The 24,009-nt window shown below is 39.8% G+C and overlaps 2 protein-coding genes across 2 annotated transcripts; one reads left to right on the top strand and one right to left on the bottom strand.

Annotated features, from left to right (window-relative positions):
* Nucleotides 1–2,385: 2,385 nt before the first annotated feature.
* Nucleotides 2,386–15,549, bottom strand: mlf2 (myeloid leukemia factor 2). The gene is made up of 8 exons (XM_079691495.1): nucleotides 15,210–15,549; nucleotides 11,781–11,892; nucleotides 11,279–11,314; nucleotides 10,460–10,531; nucleotides 10,230–10,358; nucleotides 7,872–8,031; nucleotides 5,935–6,163; nucleotides 2,386–2,843 (listed from the first exon to the last, which is right to left on the bottom strand). Exons 1-7 carry the CDS (start codon nucleotides 15,251–15,253, stop codon nucleotides 5,937–5,939), a joined length of 780 nt encoding a protein of 259 aa, XP_079547621.1. The 5' UTR covers nucleotides 15,254–15,549; the 3' UTR covers nucleotides 2,386–2,843; nucleotides 5,935–5,936.
* A 615-nt stretch (nucleotides 15,550–16,164) lies between these two features.
* On the top strand, nucleotides 16,165–23,758 carry cdc42l (cell division cycle 42, like). The gene is made up of 6 exons (XM_079641381.1): nucleotides 16,165–16,288; nucleotides 20,535–20,639; nucleotides 20,972–21,044; nucleotides 21,148–21,257; nucleotides 22,058–22,255; nucleotides 23,465–23,758. Exons 2-6 carry the CDS (start codon nucleotides 20,535–20,537, stop codon nucleotides 23,552–23,554), a joined length of 576 nt encoding a protein of 191 aa, XP_079497507.1. The 5' UTR covers nucleotides 16,165–16,288; the 3' UTR covers nucleotides 23,555–23,758.
* The last annotated feature ends 251 nt before the right edge of the window (nucleotides 23,759–24,009 follow it).

Below are 24,009 nucleotides of genomic sequence, written 5' to 3'. Positions count from 1 at the left end.
AACTGAGTTTCCTCCTGAAACAAAGCAGTGTTCATCATCACTGAAACCGTGCGGCGCCACACTAAATTGGGCCGCATAAACTCATAAGTGCACCGTATTTTCGGCCCCACGCAGTCTGCATGATCGGCCGGGAGGGACGGCCCTGCTTATTAGCTGGCCCTAACGTGTAAAGTTATACAAGCATTTTGTACCAGTGCTTTTCACAAGTAGACTCTTTCAGGCCAGAGTAGCTGGAGTTAGTCAACAACAACAAAAATACATATCTGAGAAGAGATCAGGACGAACAGAAAGAGGGAAAGGAAAAGAGAGTGCACTGAAGAGACCAGGAGGGTCAGAGCAGGAGGAAGCTAGGAGGAGATGAAGAGACCAGGAGCAGGCACGAAACATACTACCAATATAAATACATTTCTAAAATCGTTCTGTCAGAATACTGAAATCTGTATTTTTTAAATCTCTTTTTCCTTCTAATTTGTTATTATTTACATGAAATGTGACACGAAAAAAATGGGGGAATCGTGTTGGTGAACTCAAAACAATAGATTAATTTTGTGACTATAACACGAAATGCCGTGAGACTGTGTTGTGTGATCTGTAATTTACGTGGATTTAATTTTGCCTACCGCATAGCTTAGCAAATAAAGTGATCGATCTCCCAGCTAGCGCTGTCTGCGTAACAGGACAGTCCGCTAAACGCTTTCGATTCAAACGGCAGCGTTTTATTAATATTTAGTTTCAAGCTGTCGTCTTTAATAAAAACAAAACTAGCGGAAGGGGAAACACTCCCAGGGGAAGCTGATCCACTCTCAGGTGCTGGGACAACTCGCTCCCTCTCTGCAGCTGTGTGAGCCGCGGTCTGTGTGAACGCCGCTCCGCAGTTTAATGCAGGGCCGTAGCTGCGTTTTTAACGGGCATAAAATGATATTTAAAATGATTCACTTTTAATTAATGAACTGCTTGTGTCGTTGCTTGAGAAGCTTGTGGACATAGTGTATGTTTGTTTCTACAAGTACAGTTTTAGGGACACAAAAGTTAGGGGGGCAGCTGGGGGAAAAGGCTCTACAGTGGGGGGGGGGGGGGGGGCAGCTGCCCCCCCCCCGGTAATAGGTGACCTTTAAACATTGTGTTCCTGACTCAAGGCTTGTCATTTGTTGCCGAGTGCACATGTGCACATCAGCTAACAAAATGCAAGATGACATGTGTGCAAATATTGTCCCAGCAAAATGTTAACATGCACATTTAATTTGCTGCCAAATCCAGGGAGAGCTGTTATGACTGCAGATAAATGTCATAACAGGCTGAAAGGTAACTTGGAAACAAACATCTGTATCCTTCAGATGTGGAAATACAGGCAGAACATTTCAGATCAAAGAGAGCATGAGGAGGATACATCTAAGAGAAGACAGATGCACAAAACGAGCTGGCGTGTCGGAGGAGTTTAGAGATCTAATGACGAGGATGAAAGAAGACAGGATGTAGACAGGTGACGAGACGCTGGAGGGAGCACGCACGTTTAAAAATAGATATGGTTGTAATTAAAGATACAGCTTGCACAAAAAGGAGGCAGACAGGGAGATGGGAGAAAATGATTTGTCAAAACAGAAGCTGCTCATTGGCTGCTCCACTTGAGAGCTCCATCTGGAGGTCACATGACCTTCAGACATGATGCACAGGGAAGAGGAAGCATGGATACATGCACATACAGCTGCTCTGTGTGTTTTAAAGAGGCTCTATTAGGCTTTTTGCGGGTTTTCCCTTTCCTGTAGTGTTATATAGGTTTCAGTGGATGTAAATGGTCTGCAAAGGCTAAAATCACTGTAATGTAATGCCTGAAACGCCTCCATTGGACTCAGTTTACTTCCGTAACATAATGACCTCACTTTGTAACACTTGCGCTTCTATTGGCTAGCCCTCTGACACATTGTACGTGATAGAGATGTCCCGGCCATTAGCCTAAGTGGTTGAACAATCACAACAGAGCCAGCCAGCTAACCAATCAGAGCAGACTGGGCTCTGGTTTTAGACAGAGGGTGAAAAGAGGTGATGCAGCACAGGCAGTATGAGAACAATAAAGAGCTTTTTGAACATTAAAGCATGGAGACATGTCCCAGTAGAGACACTACATACAAATATGAACCTAAACATTTGCATAATAGGGCCCCTTTAAAGTAAAACACGGCAGCAAAATGACAAATGTACACACAGAGGAAAACCAATTAGCCTGTATACACAAACCAAAAAAAGGACATATTTAGTTGAATATATATATATATATATATATTGCCTTTAAGCTGTACGTTGAAGAGTATTACGATTCAGTTTTAGAAAACATTCCATCATTTATTATTCAAGACATCCAATCTCAAACACAAGCACAACAGAGACACATTTTGTAATTATCTAACAATGTTTAATGAACTTTTTATTTAGTTAGATTAATTAGTTAACAGTATACAATTCAATTCACTGACACACTAGTGTCTTCACAAACATAAAATGGACTGTACAGCAGATGTACTGTATACTGTTGCACTTTAGTGCAGTGGGCAAAAACACATGTCAAGTTTTGAGAATGAGTATATATAAAGTGTAGTTATACCCATGTTTGTACAAGGGTGTGTGTGTGTGTGTAACAGTGGAGGAGGAGTTAATGTAACTATCAAGCATGTGGGGTTTGGTTGTGTGTGTATGTGTGTGTGTGTATGTTGTTCATGAATAGACAGTCCAGTCATATCAAACATTTACGACGGGCAGTTGTGACGATCATCACCGTCCGTCTTCAGCGTTTCACAGCATCGGGGGAAATCTTCCCTCAACTCCTTTCATCTGAGTGCCAAGTGGGAAACCTGCAGGGAGAGAGGACCGAACACAGAGATTACTACCACAAATAACGGAGGGGCAGACCCAACAGATCATTTATTGAACAATTCAGGATTTCTCAAAGGAATACTTCACTCAGAAATGACGTGTGAATGTGTGCATCTATTACTCACTACGTGTTTTTGAAGTTTTCTTACAGGAGTTTTAGATTTTTATTTCGACTCCATGAGTGAGACTATGAAGCGGTGTGAATGTGGAGCTAAAGCGATGTCCAGACATTAACCAGTTCAAGAGGAAATACAGAGAAATGATGTTCTCGAGGTACAGGGACGGGGAAGGTGTTTGACTATGTGTATGTGTATATGTGTGAGTATGTAGGTGTGTATATGTACGTGTGTGTGTGTGTGTGTACGTACATGTGTGTATGTACATGTGTGTATGTATATATGTCAATCAACAGGTAAAGCAGATTATTAATAATAATAATAATAATAATAAAAATACAAATTAATAATAATGAAACTCGAAAAACTATCATTTGAACTCACAAAATAAGTGGTAAACTTATTTATCTTTCCATTACTTACATTGTTTGGTACAACGATGCAAAAATGTAACCCCCAATACACATTTTTCAATTTCTAAAAAGATATTTATACATCTATCCCTAACTGATACAGCTTTGTAATTATTATCATTAACCAGTTCAAGAGGAAATACAGAGACATTATTTTCTCGAGGTACAGGGCTGGGGAAGGTGTTTGACTATGTGTAGTATGTGTATGTGTGTGAGTATGTAGGTGTGTATATGTATATGTGCATATATGTATATATGTGTATGTGTGTGTATGTACATATGTGTATATGTTATGTCAATCAACAGGTAAAGCAGATTATTAATAATAATAATGATAATAATTGCAGATTATAGATTATAAATAAATCATTTAGAGACAAGGGGGTGAGATTAAATAAATTATACTTCTCACTCCTTTTCGAACACTAGATGTGGGACTGTTTATGTTGCTAATGCTGTTGTTGTAAATGTCGTTTTTTTGTTTGTTTTGTAATTATTTATTTTACTTGATCGAAATAAAATGTATCAATCAATCAAATGAAGTATGCAAAAATTGTACAAAGTTCTTTATGGGAAAATGTGGCGCCTGGTTTATCAAAACGATATCAAAACATCCATTTGCAAACTCTCACAATTGGATGAGTAATAGATAAATAAATGCTCATTGTGGGGGTATTTCATTCAAAGGGGGCGCATTATGCTTTTTGGGGGTTTCCCTTTCCTGTTGTGTGTTAAAAAGGTTTGTGTGCATGTAAAGGCTAACATCCCTGTGTTTCTCTCCCACCGTGACATCACTATGTAACTCTCGTGCTTCTTTTGTTAGCAGTGTTGTGGTTGTTTGATCAGGAGTTGTAATATCTGTATCATGGGTCCAGGTGGCCTCCTCGAGTCTGATATTGGGCTTTACAAATAGAACTGAATCTCTTGTTTGACTTTTATTGCATGTCATCTGAATAAAGTACTTTAATCTTCTCTCCGCAGCAATTTGTCCTCGAGTCGGTTTTTTTCTAACTTTGTTCTAGGGAGGCAAAAAGAAAACCTGACGCAGCAGAGCTTTCTGTTTGAGGCGCGCTGACAAGCTTATATTGTGTAATACTACAACGGGCCAATTCAAACTACAGCTGATACTGGAGCTTAAAAGCCTTATTTGACATTGATAGTTGTCACTTGCACTAATGCACATTTCTCAAAGTTATTGAAGTGACTGTTGTTTTGTATATATTGATTGTTGTGCTTCTATTTACGTCTTAATGTGTGCATATGTATAAATGTGTCTGTTGATTGTGTATATATATATATTTTTATACATATTTCTATATATTTGTATTTTTGTATTCGGGATTGTGGGAAACGGTATTTCAATCTCTCCGTCTGTACACACAAACTGAAAGATTGACATTAAAGTTGACTTTAGTTAGAAGACTTCCCTCAATGTGCTTGATTAAGAATTGTGACCAAGACTGTAATGAGCAGGACATTTCACATCAAATAGAAATTGGTAAGTGCTCAAAATGTAAATATATGTTTCTGTATGTTTCCAGCAAAACAACTAGATATTATGAGCCAACATGAGAAACACATAGCCATTCGAACGTATCAGAATATTTGAAATGTTAGCGAGCTCAGCTAAATTAGAGCCCGATAACACCACAAGGACAGATACAGGAAAACAGTCCTGCCCACTGCGATAACTCTGTGCAACAAATCAGCTCTGACCCGAAGAGAACTCTCTGACCCGAAGAGAACTCTCTGACCCGAAGAGAACTCTCTGATAACTGGACTTAAACTCCCTCTGCACATTTTACATTTATATTTAATTGAATATTGAATAATCAATTTCTTGCTCAATTAATGTATACATAATATCCTGCATTATATTTGCTACTGGACATTTTTATTTCCACATGAATATTTTTTAAACTCTTTCGTGCCATTTTATTTCAATTTCAGAAATATTTTGGACTGTTTATTTCTATTGCCTTGTTTTTTATGCTGCTGCAAAGCAAACATTTCCCAAATTGATCAATAAAGTATTTATCTACCCATCTATCTATCTACCTATCCATGCATTTCTCTATTTATCCACCTCTCTATCTATCTATCTATCTATCTACCTATCCATGCATTTCTCTATTTATCCACCTCTATCTATCTATCTATCTATCTACCTATCCATGCATTTCTCTATTTATCCACCTCTCTATCTATCTATCTACCTATCCATCTATATCTATCTACCTAACTATCCATCCATCTCTCTATCCATCTATCTATTTATCCACCTCTCTATCTATCTATCTACCTATCCATCTATATCTATCTACCTAACTATCCATCCATCTCTCTATCCATCTATCTATTTATCCACCTCTCTATCTATCTATCTACCTATCCATCTATCTATCTACCTAACTATCCATCCATTTCTCTATCCATCTATCTATTTATCCACCTCTCTATCTACCTATCCATCTATCTATCTATCTAAACCCATCTGGACTGATTTAAGGCCTTTAAATCAGAATAGTGAATCCCCTCACCTTCACCAGTCGTAGCGCGGGCGGCTCTGAGGCTGACGGTGTCTGGGCGACTCGTGTCTGGGCGACTCGTGCCGGGCTCCGGGGGGGGTCGGGGGGCTGGGGGGGGCCGGGAGGGCCAGCTGCTGACCGCCTCCTCGTCGATCTCGGCCGTACTCCAGCGCCCGGGCGGTCGGGGGGACGTACCTCCCCGCCTCCCTCCTCCACTCCTCGTCAAACGCTCCAGCATCAGCTAAAGGAGGGGTGGAAAGGATAGGATTTGAAGGCAAGTGTATATAGCACCTTTCAACACAAGGCAATTCAAAGACATTAAGAAAGGTATTATAAAATGGCATTTAAAAACACTCCTTTAAAAGCTAAGATAATAAAACATGAATAACAAAGGCACATGAATGAAAGTCACAGAGTGAGATACACACATCTGAAATGTTTAGCCCCGACTCAATCATTGCTCACTCTTTAGCAGAAATAGTTTTCTATGACCTCACTTTCTTTCTACTTTCTGGTTTAACTTATCCTTTAGTCATTTAAAGCGTTTCGTGCCAAGCGAACCCCCCTTTGGAATATTCTAATCTGACCCCATGGTACCTTTTTAGTTTTCGCCGAAACTATTCCTTTTTAAAAAAAAAATGCACATTATAGTTAAGTTTACCTTGTCTTTCTATGACATGTATTCTATTTGATCTTTACCTTGTGTGAATCCTATCTTTCATTCTGACACTGTTGCTGCCATAAACGCCTGAATTTCCCCGAGGGAATAAATAAAGTTCCATCTTATCTTAACGTCAGGGTCACGGTCAGGGGTTCACAACCTTTTCTATCTTTGAGTAAACCGACGACCCCTGACTAAGTGTCATATTTTATGGATACATTTACAAAAACAATACACACTATGGCTGGAGAATATATGTATTTATAAAACGGACAAGTCAAATCAAGCAATCTGATTGGTTCTTAGCCGTGATATAATGAGCGTATATCACGGGTAGAATTGTAGTTACTTTCACAACAAGTCAGTATCCCTCCGCGACTGAGAAAAGCTACAACTGTTACATTACGTCCGTTACGAAACTAACTAACTAACTAACTAACAAAGCTTAAGATGGAAACATGTAAGGGATAATGTGCAGCAAGGACTTATTGACCGTTGTTAAGGACGCTCACATCTGCAGAAAGAAGTCCGGTCGATTTAACTGTATACAGTTTGCTTTTCAAACTGGGACAAGAAAACAGCGGGGCCGAACCACGCCCCTTAACTGTGATATAATGGCCATATACCACGGCCTGTCGTGAGCTACTGCTTAAATATATCATTGATATTGTCATATGACACTAGATATTGTCTTAGACTTTAAATATCGATAAATCCAATAAGCATCGTGTTTTCCTGGTTTTAAAGTCAGCCGTACAATAAAGTGTTCAAATGTTCTGATCCTTCTTGATTATTCTAGCAGTTTAGTTATTTGCCTTTTCCCCCTAAGACATTAAATTCACATAACAGAGGATTATTTATCAGAATTCTCATTGTGTGAGTATTTTGTAAAAGCACCAATGGTCCTGCCAATATCGATATCGATGTACTTGGTCAAAAATATCGACATATATGATGTTATTCAAGTCGCCCAGCCTCATCAAATGTTAAACTGAAGAATTGAGCCAAACAATGACCCTAATAACTGCATGAACTTCAGGTAGAACGAGTGATTTGGATGAAGCTGTTCACAGAAATGATAGGCTGTATGCTTTCATCAAAAGTTATATTACGCTCCTTAAACTCAAGGAGGCTTTTCGTGACGCTTTCTCGTCCCCCAGGTTAAAACCCAGTGGTCCGTGTAATCTGACAACATTACTTTTGTTTCTTGTTAACCCAGACGATTTATTAGGGATGAGTGCACGCCTCTCTCCTGAACATTAAGCATCTTTCTGGCCCGTTGACTCACTCTCATCGAGGTTAATGAAGTCATTTCGGTCCTCGCGGTCTCCGGTGCGGCGGTTTCGTGAACGCTCCATTACGTGTCCACGCTCCCCGATGTGGTGTCCGATGGCGAGGCGTTCCAGGCCGCTCTCGCTGTCCCTCATCGACTGCCGCGTCTCACGGATCTGAAGACAAAAGTGATGACAAGTCACTTTAGCAAAACAAGCAGCAGATGTGAACTCTCAATGAACTCGGGCTGACATGTTTGTATGACAACGATGATGTTTATACTGTACATGATCGACTTATTGTCACTACAATTAATGCCGTTCCATGTGTTAGCGAGGCCAGGAAGGCACAGTCCTGTCAGCACAAATGAAGCATGAACATCCAGTCAGACTTAAAGAGAGCAATCAGGTCTACTTTGTAGCGTTTTGATGTTAAAGAGCTCCTATCATGCTTTTTCTGGGTTTTCCCTTTCCTGTTGTGTGTTATATTGGTTTTTGTAAACCAGGGGTGTCAAACTCAAATACACAGTGGGCCAAAATTAAAAAATGGGTACTCGTCGAGGGCCGGACTGGTTCCATGTTTATAGCAAAACTTATTGAATTGAACTTATTGCACATATTAAACCTGGAACTAACAAAGCTTAAGTTATTGCCTATAAAAACAACATTAAACATTAAATAATCAGTTGCATTCATTTCTTATGGCTCTATCTGCAGAGTCATTTCTTATGATTACATTTAGCCACAGGCCAACAACAGCTTCAAAAAAACTATTCCCCTCAAAGAACAAACCAAACATGCCCTGTTGTCTCAAGACACAAAGTGCAGAAGGAAACATCCATTAAACTCAGGTTGCTGCTCTGTGATGCTAGCTCAAGCAGATACTTGGCATCTCATCTTGGGTGCAAGTTCATCAATGTTTGGGCTCAGGCTCTGAGCTGAGGAGACCCTCAGGATGGAGTGAAGGTGTGCGTGCAATATACCGATGGGCCAGATCTAATAGTAATTAGAAATTATCCTGCGGGCCGAAATTAAATCCACCAAGGGCCTGATTTGGCCCCCGGGCCTTGAGTTTGACACATGTGATTTAAATGGTCGACAAAAGCTCAAATCCTTGTGCCTGAAATCACTCCACCGGACTCCTTTATTTACTTCAGTATCATACTGACATCACAACGTAACACTTGCGCTTCTATTGGCTCCAACACAATGTACGTGACAGGCAGTATGAGAGAAATAAAGAGCTTTTTGAACATTAAAAGCATGGAGACATGTCCCAGTAGAGACACAAAGATATCGACCTGAAAATGAGCAGAATAAGTATTTTTTAAGTTGCTGGGGTGCCAGTCAATTTAATAGTTAGAGTCTAGTCAAACCCTACAATGGGTATAAGTATTAAAAAGCCAGGACAAACGCTTTAAATTTGCCACATAAACCATGTTAAATCCACACTCTTAAACAAATCACAAACTCTTAATGCAACATAATAATATTTCTAAAGTTATCAATAGTGACTGTGTGATTAAATGAAGCCGTCCCATCCGGAAAGAAAATAAGTATACACTGCAATAACTCCTTCCAGATGTCCCCAATACCCACTGGAACAAGTCCACTATGGAACCAAGGTCAGTACTTTCTGTTTAGTTCAATTGGACACTAAATAAAACATGCTTTTCCAAACACACATAGCGCCTCTTCGTGAACAATCTGCTAATGTATTTGCCGATCTTTAATAAAAATAGAGTTTAGTCAGTGTAGTCAGGTCAAGAAGGAAGGCTTTGGCACCAATCAGCGCTCCCTCCCTATATGTATTGTGAACTTTTGAAAGAACAGCCGGCAGTGGCTCAGTCAGTAGGGGCTTGGACTGTGAGCCGTAGGGTCGACGGTTCAAGTCCCCGACCAGACCTAAAATATGGAGTGTGGACTTCTACTTGGAGAGGTCCCAGTTCACCTCCTGCCCTGCCGTGGTGCCCTTGAGCAAGGCACCGGACATCCCCCTTCCCCCCCCCCCCCACTCCCATTGTGGGCGCTGTACAATAGCTGCCCACTGCTCCTAGTGCTAGACTCCTGGTACTAGGATGGGTTAACAGCAGAGAACACATGTCACTGTGTGTTCTGCATGTCAGACCATTAAAGAGGGGTTCATCCAAATTCTATTCTAACATTAATCTGTTTGCAACTTATATCAATATTCCATTGACTTGTATTCTGCACTATGTCTACTATATTCTGTATCTGTGTTATTGTGTTATACTGTTGGAGCAGCCTGTGACCTCAGATTTCCATTGTCATATCTACACCGTAGCTATGCACACATGACTATAAAAGCCTTGAATCCTTGAATTGAAAGGTATTTAATCATCAGTTGTCCTCACCCCTCCTGGTCCTGTTCTCGTCGCACTCGTCTGCTGATAAACTTCAGGAGGCCCCGCGTCTGAAGAGGAGTAGGAGATCATCGTCGAAGAGGAATACGTCTGACAGTTCGATGAGCCGGACATTCTTTCCTGCGAGAAGAAAATAAATGGAGTGGCGTTCAGACACAGCTTTCATTCATGAGGGTCATTACTGTGTGTTCATTTGGAAACGGCTACACAGGACTACTCACCACGTTTCCCATCATGTCTCCCATCATGCCAAACATATCCATGAATCCTCCTCCACCACCTCCACCACCACCCTGCAAAAATGTAACTTTATTAAATCATCAACTGACGTCAAGTATTAACACAGTGTTGGAAAGTACAGCTTGTATCGTCAGTTTAGTGCAGCGATGGTCATTCTTATAAGCCTCTCAACTTTCTTTTTAGAGCAAGAAGAAGCATGAAACACACTTAAGTTTTAGGACAGCCATTTGCAAACTGTGATATTGGGTTATGTTGATGAATATACATTTTTTTTAATGCAATCTCTGGGTGGTTGTTTATTCTGTGTGTGATCATGGACACAGCTTGACTAACATGCAGTTATGGGCTTTATTTAAGCACTTAATGATTGTTGAAATGTCTTAAGAAAGATCCTTTTATGACCAAAAGCTCTTCTTAGATAAATCAATAAGATAAGTGTGAGATGGAATTTACGTTTTTCTTTGGAAAAAGAAACAAGTCCTGTTTCTTTTGTCCTTATTCTGTTGGTAAGGTGAAAAAGACAAGCACAGATTCAAGTAAATATGGCGTCTTTTCCCACCACATTGCCCTTATAGTGTTTAAGTGTAAACCCAACTTAATTGAAATGTAACATGGACCATGAGATTTAAAACTAGAATACATGGAGACGGCTTTTCACACAATGCTGTGATTTCACATGAAGTTCAGTAAACTCGTTGACACATGGTGAAGTCACTTGATTGTACATGTGTCATCTGTACAATTACATTTAAACTATATGTTTCAAGTTTTTGAAAGAGCTCAAAGAAGAAGCTATTTACCATTCCCATCATGCCGAAGGGGGTCATGGCACCAGCCTGAAAGAAATTGTACAATGAGATTAAAAAGGTACGAACAGGATGGGTCACTTAATGTCAGTTTTCATTCAACACATGCAGCTCAGAGTGCTTTACAAAATGACACATCACAAAACAAACAACAAGGAATTCCCCTCAGATTATTTGTTAAGAACTTTAAAGGTACATGCAGCAAATATAACGTGTTATCAGAGAGACACACGGAGGTCAAAGGTATGATAATAACAATACATAATGGTTTCTCTCTGACCGATAAGACAACTGAGTCGATGCAACAATATAAAACCCCATCAAACAAAGTGAACATATCGGTACAACAGAAATAAAAATAAAAAGACCAAAAAATAAATAAAACAATATGAAGGTAGGTACATAATAAAGACTAAAAGGACATTTATAATACAAAGCTAATCTAAACAGATGTGTGTTTAAACATATCTAGTGGCTCAACATGGCGGAGAGTTACCTGTCTGCGAGGGGCGCGGGGGGGTTGTATCGCGGGGGTGAGAGCAAAGGGATCCATGCCGAAGGGTCCGAACATCATCCTCATCTGCTGCCTGTGAGCAGCAAATGGATCCCTGCAAGACATCAGATTACACTTGAACTTATTGGTTTGTTAAGACTCAAGACAAGGGGGAGTAGACTCACAGTACAGTGGGCGAGTGCAGGATGAACGTTGGATAATAAAAATGAAGGATAATATGTTGGGGATCCCCAGGGCCCAGGAGTTCAAAACTTTTAATCCCTATCTGATCAGATCTGGATTTTGGGGAGTTCAAAACCAAAACACAGGATTAGGATCACTTTGATATCCGATCAGATCAGGAAATCCAATCAAAGCTTTAATCTGGATCAAATCTTCAAAATGGGTAGTTCAAACCGACAACACAGGATTGGGATCAGTTTGATCCCAAAAAACTGGATTACCCTGATCCCACCAGAGGGGTGGATTTCCAGTGGATTACCAGAGCAAAATGTAATGTACAATTTATTTTAAAATATGTTTCAATTTAAATAAGATGGAAAAGTTTGTTAACTGAAATAATACACACTTTTTAGCCTTCATGGCAAATACATTTTATTTTTCCCATTTTTGCTCACGTTTGTGGTGGCCTATTTGTTTTTCAACCAAATGTTGATGACATAAATGTTTATGCTCATAAAAGTGTAACAGCAAAGATTGTCAATCAAAAATGTAATTTAGATTAAAGTAAAAATATCTTCAACAAAAAAAAAGTCCATCATCTGTCATCACCTTTCAAATAAAAAATATATAATTAGACATTATAGATGTCTCTGCAATGTGGTCTCTTGTCTTCCTTGTATTATTGTTCATGTCCACTAGATGGCGATCGATAGGATTAAAGCACTGATATTCAGGATCTAGTCATCTTGAAAAATCGTAATCTGGATCAGGGTGATCCTATCCTGAATTGCTTTGAACTCCAGGGACAACATTTGGCCGACTCGTCTGATCCTGGATCACAAAAAATGGGATTTCAAAATCTGATCGGATCTGATTGAGATTAAAAGTTTTGAACTCCTGGGCCCAGGAGTTCAAAAAATCAGATTTTGAAATCCCATTTTTTGTGATCCAGGATCAGACAACAGATTTTGTCCCAGTATTTCCAAGCAATTCAGATTCAGGCTTTTCAAGATGACTAGATCCTGAATATCAGTGCTTTAATCCTACCGATCTCCATCTAGTGGATATGAAAAATAATACAAGGAAGACAAGAGACCACATTGCAGAGACATCTATTGTCCGCAATTACATTTGAAAGGTGATGACAGATGGACTTTTATTTTGGTGAAGATGTTTTTTCTTTAATCTAAATTACATTTGTGATTGACAGTCTTTGTTGTGATACTTTCATGAGCATAAATATTTATGTCATCAACATTTGGTTGAAAGCAAAATAGGCCACCACAAACGTGACCAAAAAATGAAAATTGATTTGCCATGAAGGCGAAAAATTGTGTATTATTTCAGTTAACAAACTTTTCCATCTTATTTATATTGAAACATATTTTTAAATCAATTGTACATTACATTTTAATCTGGTAATCCACTGGAAACCCACCCCTCTGGTGGGATCAGGGTAATCCAGTTTCTTGGGATCAAACTGATCCCAATCCTGTGTTGTCGGTTTGAACTACCCGTTTTGAAGATTTGATCCAGATTAAAGCTTGGATTTGATTTCCTGATCGGATCTGATATCAAAGTGATCCTAATCCTGTGTTTTGGTTTTGAACTCCCCAAAATCCAAATCTGATCCGATCAGATAGGGATTAAAAGTTTTGAACTACTGGGCCCTGGATATCAATCTGTTTCCATAGGGTTTAAATCCTAAAACCGTCTTTTTGGAACTTGTTTATTTTGGGGTAAAACAAATGGTCTGGCAATGGAAACATCTTTATCTTTTCAAAGGTGAAGTAAAGTGTCAAAAAAAGTGTCATTTTAGGATGGGTGCCCAAGCTTCAGATTTTTATCAAAACTAGCGTTGCCATGTTGTCAAGGCATGCTTACTGTATACTAACGGTTTGACTTGAGTGTATGTATAACGTGTTAAAAGGTTTAACTGAACCCCCTCGAGTAAAGAACCACGTTTCAGTTCCCACAGTGTGAGTAATGAGCCAAGCATTAAGGAGTTGTTGCAGGTTCCTTTCTAGTCAATTAACTAGGCACTTAAGGTTCAATTTAAATCAAGCTTTTTCAGAGCATGGAAGGAGCCTCAAACAGAGCTGCAACAGTTAGTCACTTACCCAATTGACAGAAAGAGGACAGACAACTATGTTGATTTTTCCCATACGCAAAATCATTTCTGTTACCACCTTCTCTTATGAGAGGATTTGAGGCTTATCTTTTGTCAAAGATGACAGTGGACTGAAGATCTTTGGACTATTGCTCAGGCAAATACACTTGAAGCATAGGCAGTCAAACATTATAACAGGAATTAAAAATAACGGATATTATCTTAAATTGCAATCATTGACTTCACAATAATGGCATTGTTTTAGAACCTGCCTGGCTGTTGTTTTGAGATTATAACAGTTCTTTTGCTTACTTTGTGACAGGCTGACAGTAGGGGATCACAGAACCCCCCAAAAAGGCCCACCATAGTTTCAGTAGCACTGCATTATTCAAAACTAATGATGAAGCGTGTGTGCTGGTGCATGAAGTCTATAATGACATCCAGAGTTTCACATTTACTCAACCCTTTCAAATCAGTTCCCTATGAATGCCAATGAATGCAAATGTGTTATGCTGGGAAGAAAATAGATTGTCAGCACTTTTTAGTTTCATGCATTTGTCAAATGTAGGGGAAAACTACTCATGCAACGTTATGTAAAAGGTGCTCTGTTACCTGCACCATTACATTAATCAGAATCAGGTTTATTGCCAAGTAGGTATACACATACGAGGAACTGTATCCATAAACACAGATAAAGAAGACAAAGGGCCAAGCAAGTAAAAACAATTTAACTGGATACAGTATACTATATCTAAGTACACATCATAATACAATAAAATGCAGTATTATTATGGAGAATGGAAAGCTTTGCTGATACTCAGAGAGGTAGCTTGTGTACAAATGAGTACAAGCAATGCCACCTGCTATCAATTAGCTTAATCCCAAGTTAGGAAAGTCGTGATAATCGCACATTTGAGCAGTTGATGATTCTTTTCCTCTGCTTTTGGGCTTTGACAGCTTTTTTGTTATTGTCTATCCAACATGGTGGACCACTGTAGGCCCCCACAGCTGGAGAAACGTTAGGGTACCTGCTTAAGACACAGTGAAAAAACACCACCTAGCATGTGCATTTCGCCCCTCTTGCAAACCACATAGTGATACAAGTGTCTACACAACATACACATAATGTCCACACTTACATCATGTAGGGGTCGTCATCAACGTCATTCAAGTACCGAAACATGCTGGGTGGTTTAACTCAGCTGGCTGATGCTATGCTAGCCAGCTAGCTAGGTAAACAGTCGTGTTTTTCAAGGATGAGACAGAATGACGGCCGCTAACTACCAACAGGCGGAAATTAAGCTCCTTTTATCAACCCCTTCCCCAGAAACACTCAATCCCAGCGGCTGTTTATCAAAGCGAGAGGCGGCCCAGAGTCCCAGAAGATAGTAAATTCCAGAAACCTGGACCAAACATGAAAACGGAAGTCAGTCCTCTGACAAAGAGAAGCTACACTGCTATAAAGTTAGCATCAGAGCTAATGACAGGGACTTCCGGTAGCTTTACCTTTCAAAATAAACTACTTCCCTTGAGGCCATTTATTACATAATTTCATTATTTAGATTTTGGAATACTGTAAGTCAAGATATGATACAAAATGTCAAGTCAAATGATGTACACTTCATACATATTCATATGCACACTCCTTGGACAATTTTGAACATTTCTCCACCAAACTAGCACTTCTAATAACTGCACACCTCTTTAATTTTAGAACAGATTTTTATCCAGATTTATGCTTTGAAGAAGCCCTATTTTTCCTTTGATCCAAATACAAAAATAAAGACAAGTTACACTGCTGCCAAGTTTGCATCAGAGCTAATGCCAGGGACTTCCGGTAACTTTGCCTTTCAAAATAAACTACTTCCACAGAGGCTTTTCTGGTAAAAAAAAAAAAAATTGACAGAGAGACAGATAGGCAGACAGACAGACAGGCAGACAGACAGACAGACAGGCAGACAGACATGTAGGTATAGATAAATAGATAAATAGATAAATAGGTAGATAGGTAGATAGGTAGGCAGGCAGGCAGGCAGGCAGGCAGGCAGGCAGGCAGGCAGGCAGACCGATATATATATATATATATATCTGTCCACCAGGCGGCAGTGTTTATATTCCACATATGTGACTTTTGCTCCTCCATTCTACGCATGCGCAGAAAGTAATTCGACCCTCAAACCCGGATGTAACCAACGCCTAACCTGTCCGAAGAAAAACGGTGAGTAGAGTTAGAAAAACAGCCTTAAAATGCATATGTATTCTTTATTATACTATGGTACTTATGTAAGAAAGTCCCGTTAACAGAACAAAGGTTCTACCGAAAGAAAACGCCTTTTAATTGCTGTTAATATCCGCGTACTGTTAAAGTTTCCGAGCTATAATTTAGTGTCGGCTAACATCAATCTGGGAAAATGAAGTTGTTATCCCTGCTGTTGTTTTATTATTCACCTGTTTTGTATTTATAGATTAAACTGTCGCTAGTTTATGTAGTTAGATAATAATGGCAATTGTTTGACAGACGCCATACACTTGAATAACCTCTCATTTCATCAATCTGAGCCAAAAAGAGCAAATTACAAAAAAATAGCTTCAGATTTAACAGCTTTTTTTGGTTTGTTAAAGCTTCTTAGTGTCAAGTTTGTGCTTTAAAGTTTCCACAGATCTGCGTTTATCTGATGAGTTGCTTGTTTAGCGGAAGTGTTGGGCAGTATCCGCCTCTGAATGGGCTAATACAGGCCGTCGTCTTGTTACACATGTCTGGTATGTAGTCTATGCGGAAGGAATTCACTTTCATCAATAAGCAGACACATAGCAACAAGCTAAGGATGTGAAGATGTGTACTATTTCTACTACCTTAATCATTTATCTTGGTAACAACCCACAATACCACATAAGTATAACACTAAAATCAAGCAAGAGTACTTTAAATGGAGAAATCCTACTTGTACACTGTACATTTTGTATTATTTGTATTATTTACCAAGTCTTCCACTTGAAACTAGCTCTGTGTTTTTGAAATATCAAATATCATAATTAGTTGGTATTTAAAACACATCTGGATGCAATAAATCATTAAATAAGAGTCCCATTGCAGGTTACACAGTGCAAACACCTTTTTTCACCTTCACATTATTGTTTTTTGTAACAAGTTGAGGAACTACATACATGTATTGATGTAGATTAACAAAGAGTAGACATCTTTAACATGTTTGGAGACAATGTAGTAAGTTAAAAATGTAACTGTATAACAGAAGTCCTTTTTATTTTGGCAAAAAATCTGCCAAGCGATGTTTTTATTTACTGAAGTTTCCTGAACTAAAATGGACTTTTCTTATAATAAAAGTGCAAAACTGGTAAGGTATTTTTGTCTTAACAAGGCCTTCCAATGTTTTTGTTTTACACATCTAACTAGAAATGTCTTATTACTGGACATTTCCAAAAGACATGCCAGTGTTTGGCGCCACAAGATACACAATACATAACACCAGCATAAGAAACAGAAACTAGACAATGCCGTATATAAATAAATAAAACAGAGGATGTGTCATGGATAATGATCATGGTGGATATGCGAGTGTGTGTTTGAGACGTGATTTGAAAATGGGGAGAGAGTCAGTGTCGCGGATGTCTGGTGGGAGGGAGTTCCAGAGGCGGGGTGCAGAGCGGCTGAAGGCTCTAGACCAGGGGTGTCAAACTCAAGGCCCGGGGGCCAAATCAGGCCCTTGGTGGATTTAATTTCGGCCCGCAAGATAATTTCTAATTACTATTAGATCTGGCCCGCCGGTATATTGCACGCACACCTTCACTCCATTCTGAGGGTCTCCTCCGCTCAGAGCCTGACCCCAAATATTGATGAACTCGCACCCAAGATGAGATGCCAAGTATCTGCTTGAACTAGCATCACAGAGCAGCACACTGAGTTCACATGGATGTTTCCTTCTGAACTTTCTTTCTTGAGACAACAGGGCATGTTTGGTTTGTTCTTTGAGGGAAATAGTTTTGTTGAAGCTGTTGTTGGCCTGTGGGAAAATGTAATCATAAGAAATGACTCTGCAGATAGAGCCATAAGAAATGAATGCATCTGATTATTTAATATTGTTTTTATAGGCAATAATTTAAGCTTTGTTAGTTCCAGGTTTAATATGTGCAATAAGTTCATTTCAATAAGTTCTGCAATAAACATTGAACCAGTCCGGTCCTCGACTAGTACCCATTTTTTTATTTTGGCCCACTGTGTATTTGAGTTTGACACCCCTGCTCTAGACCCCATGGTGGTTAAACGGAAGGGGGGTGCAGTGAGGTGGAGGGAAGTGCGGATTGGTGTGTTGATGTGCAGGAGGTCGGAGAGGTACAGAGGAGTGAGGTTACGCATGGCCTTAAAGCTGAGGAGCAGAATCTTAAACACACGATACGGGATTTGACGGGGATTCAGTGAAGCTGCTGAAGAACAGGAGTGATGTGGTTAATGGAGGGGGTTCTGGAGATGATGTATACAAACTTAAGCAGTGTCAAATTGATAAACACAAATATGACTGATTCTAAATGATATATAAACAAATGATCTCCTTAATTACACATCCGAAAAGGGGTGGGAAGAAGTTTACACTTATTTAATCCCACCCGTTCTTTCAGTCTTAATATTTAACACTGTAACTGACAACTCTTTTATTATTGTTTACATCCCATTAATATGAATAAAGTTAAGGTAACAGAAATGGCTTTATGTGATCAAAATCAAACATCTCTCTAAAATAGAAACCGAGCATTTCAACCTTCATTAAAGTTGTGCTTTATTGCAGGTCTGTTTTATTAGACTTCATTAGTTTTCATTAGGTGTGCGTCATAAACTGGCAGCTGATTGTAAGGTTATTAAGTGCATGGGCCGTGTAAAATCTTACAAGATACACAGGATGTTACTGGCAAAGACCTTTCGGTACCACTTTACAATAAGACTAACCTAATAAAGGATTCATAAAGGGTTTATAATTAGGTTATTCATTAGGTTGTAAACACTTTATTAATCCTTAAAGGTGGGGTAGGTAATTTTGGAGAAACTAGCTCGAGTGCGCTAGAATAAAAAAAAAATACACAGCCGGAAGAAATCTGCCACTTCCTTACAGAGCCCCTCCTCCAACACACACGAACGCGCACATGACCAATGAGGGCACGAGATAAGTTTGTGCACAGATGGAAGGCTGACAGGCAGGTAGGCCATCCAGTTATTTTAGCCGGGCCGGCTCAGATGATTGGTCGTGCTTTTTGCACTACCACGGCTTCAACAGATGAGATTTTTTAATGGATTTTTTGTCAAAGCACTTCAGATATTCATTGCTATCGGGATGTTAAGAGCATTCCATGGAATATAACAAAAAGTGTATCTCGAGCCGGTTTCTCAAACTTACCTACCCCACCTTTAAGAACCATTTATAAACCAGTTCTAACATAGTTTGCATTCATCAACACAGGCTCACCATTTGGCAAGAAGACGAAGCCTTATATTGGCTACTCAGCGAGAATCAACTCAGTCAGCAACAGATACAGGCCGCAAACAACTTCACGGCGTATACTGCCACCCGAAGTCCCCGGCTGGAAGTCCCCGGAGATGGGGACTGGCTTCAGTAGAAGCTGCTGGGACTCCCAGCAGCTTCTACTGAAGCCTTCCGAGTAAATCGCCAGAACGCCGACACCTCCTCATCTCCACCGCTCCCATGTTTTCTTTTGTGTTGCCATAAGTTATTCTCTCTCCGTTGGTGCGCGGGGCTAATGCTAATAGTGCTAATGCCAGCAAATAAAATGGCGGTTTCATGAATAGGTTTCCGAGTTTTACGGGGCGTGGTTTGCAATTCGCCTAGCCAATCAGAAATTTGAACTTTTTTCTCCCCAGGAAAGTACCACCTCTCTAGTAGGCACTGAAAAGGGGGGAAAAGTTCTCTGAACTGAGTTCTCTTTTTGGTGTGAACGCAAAATCCCAGGAACTATCGGAACTAAGCGGGAAAAGTACTCCGGTGTGAAAGCGCCTATTATATCACGGCTATCAACCAATCAGATTGCTTGATTTGACTCATCCGTTTTATAAGTAGCATTTGAATCAGCTGGTTAACTACTTACCAACGAGAAATGATATCTGTCTCATAAATGTGTAGAAATACAAATTAAAGGAAATTCCCTCGTGCATTGGAAAAGAAGAATACACAGTAAAATCAACACTCAAGTAAAGTCCCTCACAACTGTATTCATGCACAGTATTTGAGAAAATGCACTTAGCTACTTCGCTTTCCTGACTCAAACTTGAAAACAGATATTTATATTTTGAGCCTTTTGTCGGTTTGTCACTTGAATCATTGTGCTTCCTGTTGATGTAAATATGTGGTAACTTGTTACTTCCTCCCAGCGTCTGCCCTCTTACAGACTGACTGCATTTCTGTTTGATTTTGATGTTTCCTTTCTGCTCTTTCTCTCTGTAGATGCAGACTATAAAGTGTGTAGTGGTAGGGGACGGAGCTGTAGGAAAGACCTGCTTACTGATCTCCTACACAACCAACAAGTTCCCCTCAGAATATGTGCCCACGGTGAGAGGATTTGCTGAGTCATATTGTGTTTATATATATGTCGACTCGGAGCTTCCCTTTTCTTTAAATATCTCCGTGATGGAAATACCATGCAATCAAATATTTTTTACAAAGTGTGTGTGTGTGTGTGTGTGTGTGTGTGTGTGTGTGTGTGTGTGTGTGTGTGTGTGTGTGTGTGTGTGTGTGTGTGTGTGTGTGTGTGTGTGTGTGTTGTGTGTGTGTGTGTGTGTGTGTGTGTGTGTGTGTGTGTGTGTGTGTGTGTGTGTGTGTGTGTGTGTGTGTGTGTGTGTGTGTGTGTGTGTGTGTGTGTGTGTGTGTGTGTGTGTGTGTAGGTTTTCGACAATTATGCAGTGACGGTGATGATCGGGGGAGAGCCCTATACACTCGGATTATTTGATACAGCAGGTAACATGAATGTTTTTTTAAATCTTGCTTTCTTTTCTTATATCTGTCACTTCTATAAAGCAAGTATTAATACGTCCCGTCTCTCTGCGATTGTGTCTCTCAGGCCAGGAGGACTACGACCGGCTGCGTCCGCTCAGCTATCCTCAGACTGACGTGTTCCTCATATGTTTCTCCAGCGTCTCCCCCTCGTCATTTGAAAACGTCAAAGAGAAGGTCAGTGTTTATGAATGAGTTTGTTTATAATTGTGGAAAAACACAACCCCTGTCTTTTGTTGTTGGATGTATCTCATGCCTTGCCATGCCATGTGTTTGTTGATTATTTTTATCATTGATAAATCGGCAGATAGTTTCACAGTTATTGGATTAATCGTTGGGTAAAGAAGATTGTAAAATAGCTATCACAACAACCATGTTTCCTAAATGAAAGTGATCAAATGTCCTGCTTTGTTCCACTAACAGTCCAAACCCCTAAAGTAATACACAAATTGAATAGCAAATCCTTATATTTAAGAAGCGGGAGCAAAGGAAAGTTTGACACTCTAACGTTATTTTAAGATTATGTACAATAATGTAATATATTAGTTATAAATTATTATATATTAGTATTCTATTATATTAATCATTTCAGCTGTATAGACGTTATGAGGGCCCATTACTTTGTTAAATATTATGATATAAGATCAGAAACGATACCCTTTGTTAAAGTATTGATGAGAAAAACATTTTTTCAAACTGTTTACATTGAGAAATATAGATTTTTGTGCAAAACTTATTTTTCAATTAACAAAAAAGCCAACATTTCAAGTAATAAAAGTTGTCTTAACAGAAACAACTTTAAAATATCATTCATTGTGTACATTAAATGGTCTAATTGTTTCAAAATGTTGTTTTCAATCACTTTTTGTTTTAAAGCAAGCATTTGAATCCAGTACCTTGACTTTCAGGATCTTTTGTAATAATCAGAGCGGCATTTATTTGATACCAAAAATAATCTTTCTTCCATATTTTCCCAGTGGGTTCCTGAGATTTCTCACCACTGCCCGCGTACCCCCTTCCTGTTAGTGGGCACGCAGGTGGATCTGCGGGAAGACAGCAACACCATCGAGAAGCTGGCGAAGAACAAACAGCGCCCGCTATATCCTGAGAGCGGAGAGAAGCTGGCGCGGGAGCTGAAGGCCGTCAAATACGTGGAGTGCTCTGCTCTCACACAGGTAATACTTTCATCACACTGTTAACGCTCAAATAGGATGTAGGATATGGACACAATCTTAAATTCACAGCACAACAAATGAACTAACTTCATCAACAGAATGCGAGGTGGAGCGTTGATGTTTTTGCAAAGAGGTTTATGTATTGTGTTGCAGAGATTCCTACTCAAATTAGCCTCAGCCTGTCCTGTCTTGTAATACTGCTTGACAACTCGAGAGGTTATACTGAGTGCATGTATGGGTCAAAGAGGACATATTACATACATTTTCAGTTTCATTAGTATGTAGTGTCTCTCCTGGGACATGTCTCCATGCTTTAATGTTCACAAAGCTCTTTATTTCCCTCATACTGCCTGTGCTGCAGCACCTCTTTTCACCCTCTGTCTGAAACCAGAGCCCAGTCTGCTCTGATTGGTTAGCTGGCCGGCTCTGTTGTGATTGTTCTGATGAACTAAAGAGTTAGATCGCGTTCACACCGGAATAAGTCCCTGAGGGAAGATTAGTCAAATGAAGCCGCTGACGTCACTTCTTCTTCTTCTTCTGCTTTGGGTTTACTGGCAGGCCGCAAACAACTTCACGGCATATACTGTCATAGATATATGTAAATATATATATTTATATATATCTATGTATACTGCCACCCGAAGTCCCCGCCGGACGTCCCCGGAGTTGGGGACTGGCTTCAGTAGAAGCTGCTGGGACTCCCAGCAGCTTCTACTGAAGCCTTCCGAGTAAATCACCAAAACACCAACACCTCCTCATCTCCACCGCTCCCATGCTTTTTTCTTGTGTTGCCATAAATTAGTCTCTCTGCATTTGTTCGCTGGGCTAATGCTAATAATGCTAATGCTAATGCGAGGAAAATAAAATGGCGGCTTCACAAAACTTTTTGGGAGTTTTACGGGGCGTGGTTTGCAATCCGCCCAGCCAATCAGACATGGGAACCTTTTTCTCCCATGAAAGTACCTGCTCTCTAGAAGGGACTGAAAAGGGGGTGGAAAGGTTCTCATGAACTAAGTTCTAGTTCCAGATCTTTTCGGTGTGAACTGTGAACGCACATTTTTGGAACTATATCGGAACTATACTGGGAAAAGTACTCCATGTGAAAGCGCCTATGGCCTCTTTAAACTGAAAGCAACTTGATATTTGTGAAATCAGGCAATAACCCAGACCATAATAAACATTGCCTTGTCTCCTGTTCTTTCCATCCAGCGAGGGCTGAAGAATGTGTTTGACGAGGCCATCCTGGCCGCCCTGGAGCCTCCTGAGACCAAAACCAAGAGAAAGTGCGTCCTGCTATAGATGAGCAACGACAGCGTGAGACGGTCTTAGAAATAAAGGTGGGGTAATCAAATCATCAGAAAGACCAATGACCATCTTGAGAAAAAGGACAAAACAAAAGGGGAAGGGAGGTACAATGCCATTGAGACTTACTCTCAAACACGTGTGCACTGATTGTGCCTTGAAAATAAAGGTTGAAAGATGCTGAGGGAGCTTCAGCATGCAGTGAGTGTCACCGATCTCCCTTTCTGAAAGCTTTTAGCTATAGCAATACTCTCTCTACAAATACTCAGGTGGGCAGGCCCCCCCCTGCCTGTCACTGTTGCTCCATTTTTTTTAAAAGATTATTTTATATAATTGCTTTTGACCTCCTCTGTGTTTGACCTATTGGGGCGTTTGAACCCAGTTTAGAGAAACATAAATAGGGAAACACTTCAACATTAAGTTTTATAGTCAAGATCAGTTTTTTAAAGGGG

The sequence above is a fragment of the Notothenia rossii genome (genome assembly GCF_949606895.1).
Source record: "Notothenia rossii genome assembly, chromosome: 7".
NCBI classification, from domain to species: Eukaryota; Metazoa; Chordata; class Actinopteri; order Perciformes; family Nototheniidae; genus Notothenia; species Notothenia rossii.
Note: the sequence above shows the minus strand (reverse complement) of the source record. Positions and strands in the feature narration are given on the sequence as shown.